At 37.1% G+C, this 10,470-nt stretch overlaps 1 protein-coding gene across 1 annotated transcript; it reads right to left on the bottom strand.

Annotated features, from left to right (window-relative positions):
• Window positions 1-6,852: 6,852 nt before the first annotated feature.
• LOC149685847 (zinc finger protein 862-like) lies at window positions 6,853-10,119 on the bottom strand. The gene is made up of 3 exons (XM_089871065.1): window positions 10,050-10,119; window positions 8,815-9,038; window positions 6,853-8,694 (listed from the first exon to the last, which is right to left on the bottom strand). The coding sequence occupies exons 1-3, from the start codon at window positions 10,117-10,119 to the stop codon at window positions 6,853-6,855; spliced, it is 2,136 nt and encodes a 711-aa protein (XP_089727191.1).
• Between the last annotated feature and the right edge of the window lie 351 nt (window positions 10,120-10,470).

Here is a 10,470-nt window from a genome sequence, read left to right as displayed (position 1 = left end):
TAGCTATGTACTATGTAATGTAAGGAATTTATTTTCTGTAATTTAGTTCCAAGTTATCACTGCTTTAATGAATCCAATAGTAGGCGATTCTGCCATATCATTGCTATCTGATATAACGTCGTGGAAGGGATTGGGGTAACTAATTGTCCCAGAACAGGTGCGTCTTCCATCTGTAAAGTTTCCGAATTGTCCTTGCCCTTGGCAGTGGCTGAATGGGGTTTCTGGTACTCGTGAAACTCTTCTACCACTTTTTCAATTTTGAAATCAATTGCTCGCAACTTAACACACAATTAATACATTGGCGTTTGACGGACGACCATGAAATTGCCGAAATATATCAGTTTTCTACTGGCTTTCGAAGCCTCGAGACAGAAAAAAATTAAATATTCAAGCTCGCCCTACTCAGATTCGAGTTCCTATCTACTGCAACACAAAGCGCGACCGTAAATAATAACTTACCCTCTACTACGGGCCCACCCCGAATTTTTTAAAACCCGACTTCAAAATTGACTGGCCGGGTCGGGTCGGGTTGGAAAAAGCCGGGGATCCCCGACTTCCCGGGTCGGGTTCGGGTTCCCCGTACGATCACTACTCCCCGGCCAATCTATTAGAGGGGCAATGGATAACTTTGACCACGAAGAGGTGACGCTATCGGGAATTGGTGGATCTCATGATACATTTTTAGTGCTCTTTTAAGATAGATTAGCCGGTCCAATTAATGAGCCTCGTGCTTCAGAAAACATTGATAGCTACAACATCAATCCTAAACGAAGATCCCTTTCAGTATGTATACTGGGTCAGGATATTGTTCCATGTAGGAAGTCATCTAAAAGAGGCCAAATACCAGAACATCAAGTTGGCGTCTTGGATCATTAATTGGAAGTAGATAGTGATGATGATTTAATTTGGCTCATATGCTGTTTTCAATCTCGAAAAGAAGGAAACAGCCATATGCCTTCTTGGAGTGCATTCAATAGCTTAATTGTTCCAAAAAGTTGTCGAAAGACGGTTTCTGGCCTTACTCCTATTATACCGCATCCGGACACTGACTTTGATAACATAAATACAGCAATTATCAATTTTTAAGATGCTTAGTCAAAGTGAAGGCTAGTTGTGGAGTGATGAATTCATCTACAGGCTCACGAGAGAGGTTCAGTTTTCATTTCCGGATCGTGTTTCTAACGTATTTCTTGGCCATGGTAGTTTTCATATGGAGAAAGTCGTTATTCCTTGCATTGAAAACTAGTTAAAAGGAAACGGCATAGAAGAAATTTATGTTGAAACTGAAACCATGGGACCTCGCGTTATTGAAAATGCTCTAGCTGGTTATCATTACTCTCGAGGACTTAGATCCTTGTCTATGTTTTACGAGATAATGAACTCGTTACTTTGGATAGGTTGACGACGCCACATTAGAAGTTCTCACTTATAGAATGAGTCTTGCGCCGAAGACGACGAAGAACGAGCGAAAGATCTTTGACGCGAAGTTAGACAGCTACTGCTTTCTTTAAAGGAATAAGTTTTCTAAATCTGTTGAAAGTAAGGAAAAACCAATTGACGGCTCAAATATTAGAGCTATTTCGTATTACACATTTACCCAATAATGAGAAATTTATTCCGAGCCGACAGATAACGTAATTGGAAATTACATGTATCAGCAGTACGCGCTACTTTACACCTTTTTTCGCGTTTTAAATCGATTAAACTATTGCAGTTGGGGCTCCGTATATTACCAAGACTGCTTTAGTCTTCCAGAAAAATTTCCAAACATTTTCGATGAATTTAGCAGCGGGTTTTTCACCGTGAAACACACGAGTCGAAACTTCAGCTCCGTGGCAATCGACCAAGCCTTTGAATAAGTAGAAGGAAAGACTCAGTTGTGAAGTATGACGTCATAAAACATGAAAGCTCGACATCACCCAGTTCCATCGAGAATTTTGTGGTCAAGATTACCAAGACAATTACTCTTTACACCATGAATACTCTGACTTTGACCATCCAAGATCAGACTAGCATAAAAGAATTGATTGAATTTGTCAAGTACCATTCTAATTCCTTTCAGCCTGATTCAAAGCAAAGCGTAGATAACCTCATCACTGGAAAGGACAAAACCGATTTGTAGTTCAAAGTACGCTATTAAGAAATAGAGATGAGAGTTATAGAGAGTTTGTTCGTGAACGATTTCAAGAAAAGACAAAGTCTATCTTTGACCCAAAAAAAAGCTACAACGAAAACCAAAAGGTCCGAGAGCTTAACAAATCAGTGTCAAAAAGCAAAGCAATAATGCCCTAAGGCTTATTGATATTGCAAGAACTCGGGGATATTCTATTTAGAGTTTATTTTGATTTGAATTAACGTCTACATCATTGTTTTTGACTAAAGATGGCCTTCTCCGGAAACCAGATAAATCGCAACTTGTACTGTACGTGACCTCGAAAATACAACAGCTGAAATCTTGTCTAAGTCCCAAAAACAACAACGCTTAAGACCGCTGTGATAATTGATTTCATGTCGCAAGCAATATATCAAAATAAAAACTTCAAATCTCAAGTCGTTAGTGGATTTAGCGTACCACCTTTGGAGTAAATTTCTGTCGATCGCTCCAGAATGCCAAAGAATAGACGTCGTCTTTGATATTTACAAGGAAAACATTGTCACAGAGGTGTAGCCAGTGATTTTGATTCCCAGGGCGGTTGCGGCTGTTAATATCCCCCCCCCGCGATCCATTACCCCTTGTAGTCGATCAAATGGTGAATGAATGACACATTTTGTTTCAAAAAATTATTTATTCTTTGTTTATAAACAATTGCTAGTGTTATAGTGGTACAAGCATAATGCAAAAAGCAATACTATTCTGCGGAATTAATCAGCTAAGTGGCATTTATATACACATAATTGCTTCAGACAATGCGTTTGCAATTTAAAATCTCTGTTTTCGCACTTTGATTTTGGCAAATGTTTTGATAACGTTATAAAAATCAATTCTGCTCGCAATGTCTCTCTCTATTGACAAAAGTGCAAGATTACCGAGTCGCAAATGGGTCATACTTGAACGAAGGTAACATATAATTAACTTTAGCTCGGAAAAACAACTTTCGGCATGAAGCAATAGAAACACAAATAGTTAAGTAGAATTTTAGGGCTAAAAATTCATTAGGTAACGAGTCGGATAGTTCAAAATCAACGATGAACTGAAGAAATTGCAGAGCCGTCCACTTCTCACTTTCTTCGAAGGGTATCTGAGCCGCTGCTAAGTAACGCCTGAGACGGATAACTTCTTTAACCAAGTCATCCTTGCTCAGTTCGCCAAAGTGTTCCGTCAAACTAGAGGCTAGGGTGTTTAAAGTTTCACTTGTGGCATGGAATATGTTCTGGACTTCACCAATGGCAAATTTGGAAGCAACAAATTCCATAGATGATAAGCTCCGAGTCAGTTCTACACAGAAATGACTCATACACTCTAGCATAGCTCTCCGAAGTTCCTGAAGTAGCTTAAGTTCCGCGTCCCTGGCGGTCTCACCAGGCATCATTTTCTTCCTTTTTCGCCTTCCTCTGCGTTCCATTGAGATGCCCATCTCTTGACACAAATCTGTTTTTTATTTTATGGAGTTGTCAACTAACTCATCTCGACTATTTTTAAGAAAAGATAGTAAATACCGCAGCCTCATGACAATCTTTTCCAAACTTATTCCGGAAATTTGCAGATATTTCTTAGTTGCATTTACCTCCTCCAAAACGTGATACCAAAAATACAAGTAACATAAATAGGAAAAATCACAAACATTTGATAGCAATATTTGAGCTGCTCCATTTGTATCGATATTTTCGGTGTGATCGGTCAGAGCCTCATTAGCCTCAATTACCTTACCAAACTGTTTCATCACTGGCTTCACAGCATCATAATGAGCACTCCATCTTGTCTGGGTCACGCGTTTAACCGTAATTTCAACGTAATTTCAAGCATTTGCCAACAATGTGGAGATCCAGAAAAAAGTGTAAATGCTTTCCAAAGTTCCGAAAAATGTGACACTAGAAGCAACAATAGAAAACGTGTGCACCGCACAAAGGTTCAAAGAGTGATTTGCGCACGACACAAAAAATGCTTCTGGGTTAATCGCCTTAATTCTCGCTTGAACACCTGTATGAACGCCGGAAATTGTTGCCGCGTTATCGTAACCTTGACTACGACACATATGAATATCAAGTTCCTCTTGCTCAAGACTCTGCAAAATGTCATTCGTTAAAGCACCCGCATCTTTCATTACGAGGGAAACATATCGTTAAAAAGACTCTTGGACTTCAACTTTCCCACTTTCAATGTGAACGTATCTTATTATTACGCACATTTGATCTACATGGCATACATCTGGTGTACTGTCTAACAAAATACCAAAATACTTGGCCGCCTTAATATCAATGAGAATTTTTTGTTTTACTGTTTCCCCCAAGAGGGAAATAAACTCATTTTGTATCGGCGGTGAGAGGTATGTAGTATACGCCTTTTTTTCGGAAGATGCTATAGTTAGTAAATGCTCCTTTAAAACAGAGTCGTACTTTGAGAGAAATTGAACAAGCTCGATAAAGTTGCCTCTATTTGCCGACTCAGTATTCTCCCTGTGACCCCGGAATGGAAGATTATGCTTTGCTAGGTACAACGTGGCGTCTAGAATACGATGCAATACATCTCGCCATCTCTTTTTTTCTTTTTCGATCATTTCTTATCGCGCATGATCGATTGTCTGATTTAGTCTTAATTTTTGAAAGGGATATAGCGGAATGTTTCTTTTGAACTGTGACTTATGAAAAATACATATAATATGAATTAAATACATATTATAAAAAATAAAACATTCCGTATTAAAAATCTAAAATCCTATTGGTTTTCGGTTTAACGAAAAATTCAAAAGGAAATAAATTTATCTATATCATGTCTTGAATGCCCGTGCTCTCGCCAAAACCTAAAACTTGCTAATACAAATTTATTCATTTTACCCGGTAGACACTTAAAAAATACAGGTCAGTGCAGTTTATGATCCTTGCTGGAAACAGAACCCAGCTATACTTACCTCAGATGTCAACTACAAAATGTTAAGTTAATTAATGATCATCGATTCAGGTTGAATGAACCGCTCCGTTCAGAACATTTTAAATTTGACTGTAGTCGTTTTCGTTTAAAATTTAAATCGAAAGGAGGCCCAAAAGCCAATCTAACTTCGCTGTTTGTTATACCTTAGCAAAGCATTTTCCATTTGATTGCACATTTTAATACAAACAGAGAGTCAGTAAAGCCATCAAGACTTGAACAAATAATGTCATAGCTATCTATTCGAAAATAAATGCAAATATTCCTAGGTTCCCATTGTCATTGGTACTGTTTATACTTAGTCCATGAAAATAAACGATCATTCCAACAAATTGTTCACCAAGCTCGAGCAAATGTAATGTTAAAAATAACACGCAAAAGGAGTGTGTTAGGACTGATGACTGAAATGAATAACAGTCCATTTTATCACAGGGGAAAACCGCAGAGGAGCAAGATTATAGGCGAAGTAATATACTAAGTAAACGCTTCGTAGACTTGGAAGTAGTTCTACTATCTCAAGATGGAACAGTTCATATAATCGAAAATTTTGTAATTTCGAGGGCACATATATATTTGCATTGTTCGCGCAAATATTTTTTTGATTAAAAATGGAAAAATATGGCTATCATATTTTCGTAAATGCGAATGCAGAGAAGGCAAGCTGCAAATAGTATAAAATATTTCGGATGCATAATATTCGCTTCAGATAGAGTTAATTTTGCAAAGAGAACGGAAGGAAAAGTCTCCAAATAAGCAGTAACTTTAAGAATATTACTTTTCATTATATTTCTATTAAAGGTAAACCAAGCGTTGTTAGACCTGCTTGACGTGAGAAAAACCGTGATTATTCATATAAAATTATTTAATAATTTGTTGAGAAATTAACCCAACAAGATCATATAGCATATGTTTTATCTTTCATTGGCTTTTGCTTCATTCCAATTAGTGAATATCATCCACCACACTCATTCAAGAACCACAGACAAACTCTTTAAAAAATTCTCGAAAAATGCAATTAATATTTATACTTCGACTAAAGAAATAACATTACTATTTCATTGGAAAATTTAAAAATAACAGCTTTTAAGTTATAGTTTGACACGTGATCAGGTTTCATATTCTCGAAATTAGCATCATTCAAACTTGGCGGAAGAGAAAATCCATTATACTCATTAATTGATTTAATAAAAAGTTAAGAAACCTCTAATGTCGAGAGGATAACTTTCTACCCACTTATTTACCTGAATTTCAGAACTATTGCTCATTATTAATAAAAACTGCAGTGAGGTTTACCCAGTTCAGTTATTTTCGGATTTAGTTTAGGGACTAAACTGATTTGATTGCTTCAGTTCAGTTTCAGTTTGCACATCTCTAAACTGATCAGTTTTCAGTTCGGTTCGGTTTATTTCTTAAACTGATCAGTTTTCAGTTCGGTTCGGTTCGGTTTATTTCTTAAACTGAACTGATAAAAACTGAACTGAAGAGATAGTTAAGTACTCTTCAGGGTTGGAAATAAGGAGAATTTTGTTAGTGGTCCTCGGGACCAGTGACCCCTCATGTTGGAATTATTAAACTGGTCCTTGGGACCAGTGACCCTTGCATTTATTATTTTTTTACCGGTCCCATTGGTGAGAATAAAAAATACGTAAAAACAAAAGAAGTAAAATTTTAATTAATTTTAAATTTTTTACTGTAGGAAAAAGTAGCATATCAATATAAAAAACAGTTAACTTTTATTTTATCACAATTTTACATATTTTATCACAATTTTACAAATTTTCGACTAGTTTCCAAATGTCATATGATCCGTCCTCCTTTTCTACACTATCCTTATCGCGTTTAACATTATTTCGGTGACCAAATCTTCGCTCACTATCAGTTAGCCAGAGAGCAAGAGCTCCATTGGGATCAAAATCCTGTAATGTGGTTTTTTCCAAGCATATTCGTAAGGAATTGTCCAAGTTCTTAGTACTTATTAGAGTTTTATTGCTAATTTTAATGACATTGGATTTACTGAAGCCTCTTTCAGCCTCAGCTGAAGAGGGCACCACTAATGATATAACTTCCAAAATTTTGCAAAGAGCTGGATAGCGATGCGAATACTTTTCAATTGTTAGACTATATACTTCCTTTGGGCTGTTTTTGACTTTCAATGGAAACTGGGTAGATACCATTCTTTTGAATCCTATCCACTCGGTTTTTAAGCTCATCATTTCTTCTTCACTTAGCATTGGTTGGAAAAAAGCTTTCACTTCTTCAATTTCTAATGTTCCAAACTCAGCCAAAATACTATCACATGGCCAGAGTCTGGAGTCAAAAATGTGACCGTCTGGAATTTTTTCAGTGGTTAAGTAGAGATTTTCTAGGCAAGAAGCCACATTTTCACAAAGCATTGCACTCTCTTGTAGAAACGAGTTTGCATTTTCTAAATCCATTTTAATATCTAGGCCTCTAAATACACCAGGTGTTTGTAAAAGTTCATCAGTAATGGATTTTACTTTCATTCCCCCGTCTAACTTGAGATTTCTTATCTCCCTCACTACACTTTCGACTTCGTCTTTTGCTTCATATATTAGGATGTCCCTTTTTTGGTGTTGTTTTGAAAGTCGCCCAAGTTGAAAATATATATCGTACATTAGAGCTAGGGTAGCAATGAATGACAATTTTTGAATATTTTCATATAAATGCAAGGCTTTTACCCTTGTTTTAGTGTCATTTGTATTTATTAGCTCCTTCAGATGGAGTGCTAAAGGCTTCCAATTTTTCTCTACCGCTTTTACCGATTGAAAGTGAAACATAAGCCAACGAGTCTTTGGAAGTGATCCAAATTTGAATATTGTTTCTTGTATTTCATTGGCGATATCTTGTATTGCATCAAGTTTTTTGAAGGACTTGTAGTAGAACTTGAAGATGTCTTTAATAATTTCAGCAAAGTCTTCAATATTCTTATTATCACAAAACGCTTCTTTACACAAGAGTTCAGTTTTGTGAGCCATGCAATGAACCCCGATAAGAAATCTATTTTGCTTTTGCTTCCTTAGTATTTCTATTAATCCATTGTTTTTCCCATGATAGACCGAAGCCCCATCAGTACCAATACAAACCAACTTCTCAATCCAATTCATAATTCCGAGAGATTCAAAGTGATCTTGCAGACATTTGGTAAGACCTGCTGCAGTACCAGCTTCTGAATGTAATATTGCTAAATATTTCGTAACAGGTTTGCCCGCATCAAGAAAAGAAACATAAATGATTTCGTGGCTACTACAGCTTCTATCTGTAGAACCATCCATGATCAAGGAAAAATAATTTGCTTTTTTTATCTGCATTGCTGTCTCATTTTTACAAACCTGTGAAATATAATCGGCAAAATATGGCACAGTCTTGTTATGACTAGTATAGGCAGTTCCCAGATCAACACCATTTTTTCTTTGTATGTTGCACAAATCAGGAAATTTATTGTAAGAAGAATTGGACACTACAATGTAGTATACCGTATTAAATATGTGTGTCAGTTTAGTCTTGTTCTTTTCGTCGAGTTTTAACATAGCAGCTGGTAAAGGGCTTGGCTCTGAGGACTTTTCTGTCACATTTTCTCCACAGAAACACATCTAGCGTGTGAAATAGATTTTTGGTGCGTTTGAATAGCTAATGCTTGGAAAGTAACTTGTACCTCTGATGAAAAAATTTGAGCTTTCTTTATAACTCCCTTTCTCAAGTCTCCTACAAACTTTGCAAAACATGACATTTTCATTTTCACTGTAGTCTAAAAAGTCATACTGGGATTTCCAAGATTCTATAAATTTTCTTTTCTTTCCACCAAGTTTATTTGTACTTGACACTGAAGAATCTTGTGAATGGCTCGTTGTATTTTCATCTTCAACATCTATTTCTTCACCCGCGGCTTGACTGACCAATTCTATTTCTTGATTTTGACCACTATTAATTGCAGTTCCTATTAGAGGGATATTCGTCGTTTAATTATATCGTTTTCTTCTTGGGAGTATAGATGACTATTTGTTCTCCCGGTAAAATATTTGTTCTAAACCTTAAATCGGAATGACATTTCTGGGTTAAATCGCAAAGTAAATACCCGTAAGGTTTTTCTGTCGCATCCAGATAACATTCTACAATAAATTTAGAGTTGTTGGGAGCCAATTGTTTAGAGAGAGCCACTAATTGCATAAGATCTCTCACAGTTTTCATAAGAATCATGTAATGCGCGTTTAAAGAGGCTGTTCTCAAGTTTTTTTCAAATATGTTTTGTAAAAGGGTGATGACGAATAATTTCCTATGGTGCGATTGCATAGTAAATATTTCTGATAAAATATTATTTTTATTTTCTAACATGAGATCGTCTAAGACGATTAGTATTGTTTTAGAGCCATCGTATATAGTAACGTCGGGTAAACCTTGACGCATAATTACGCCCATTTGTTTCAGTTTATCGTAGCAAGGCTGATATATACTATAATGCCAAACAACTAAATCGACTTAAGGTTCAAACATTTTGTCCTTATTTTCAATTATTCGTTTACATAAAACTGTTTTACCAGATCCCGAAGGACCGAAAATAATCAAATTTCCAGGTGTAGTGAACGGTATCATGGCTAATACTCGAGTGAAATTTATTTGTAACTATCATTCGTACTTAAACGTATTCAATTAATACACGAACGCGCGCGTGCACCCCTCAGGGTCGCGAACCCCAAACGCGGGGGTAGGGGGTGGGGGGCCCAAACGACACGCGGGGGAGGGGGAAGCGAGGCGCGGGTAGGCCACCGTGAACGCGTAGAAATAATTTTGAAAAGTAGGGTCATCATCCACCCTTTCACTATAGGGGCGAAGCTTTTAACATGGACTGTCACTATTTGAGATGGTAAATACGGTTAAACCAAAGACCCTCGTACGGTCAATCCAAGAAACGCTAAAGGGGTTTCTCTAAATGTCCCCAAAGAAAATTCACCTGAGAAACTATTGTCCAATGGCAAGGTTTCTGATAATTTTGCCCGCGAAAATTTTCTACCCTCGTACATGCTAAATACCTCGAAGTCACTTGTTTGTTCTCGAACACGCCTTGACCCTAGTAAAAAGTATAAAATGAAGAAGTTGAGACCTCAAAGCTACCACTTTCTGTCTGACCACCACCATGAACAACCAACTAAACCAAGCGATAGACCTTTCCGCAACATGGTAAGAAATACTTTTTTTTTTTAAACTTAGTTTTATTTAAGACTTAGAAAATCTCTCTCTCTCTATAGCTACGTCCACGGGGTTGATACCCCCTATTCCCCCGTCGAGTTTTCGGACTCGGCGGATTCTTCCCGCTCTGGGACCCCCGAGTCCATAGAGCTAGCCCCCTCGCCACCACCTCGGAGACCACTCTG

The sequence above is a fragment of the Phalangium opilio genome, unplaced genomic scaffold (assembly GCF_054372755.1).
Source record: "Phalangium opilio isolate 3A_F unplaced genomic scaffold, DU_Popi_V2 ptg000032l_1, whole genome shotgun sequence".
Taxonomy (NCBI): Eukaryota; Metazoa; Arthropoda; class Arachnida; order Opiliones; family Phalangiidae; genus Phalangium; species Phalangium opilio.
This window is presented reverse-complemented; position numbering and strand designations above follow the sequence as displayed.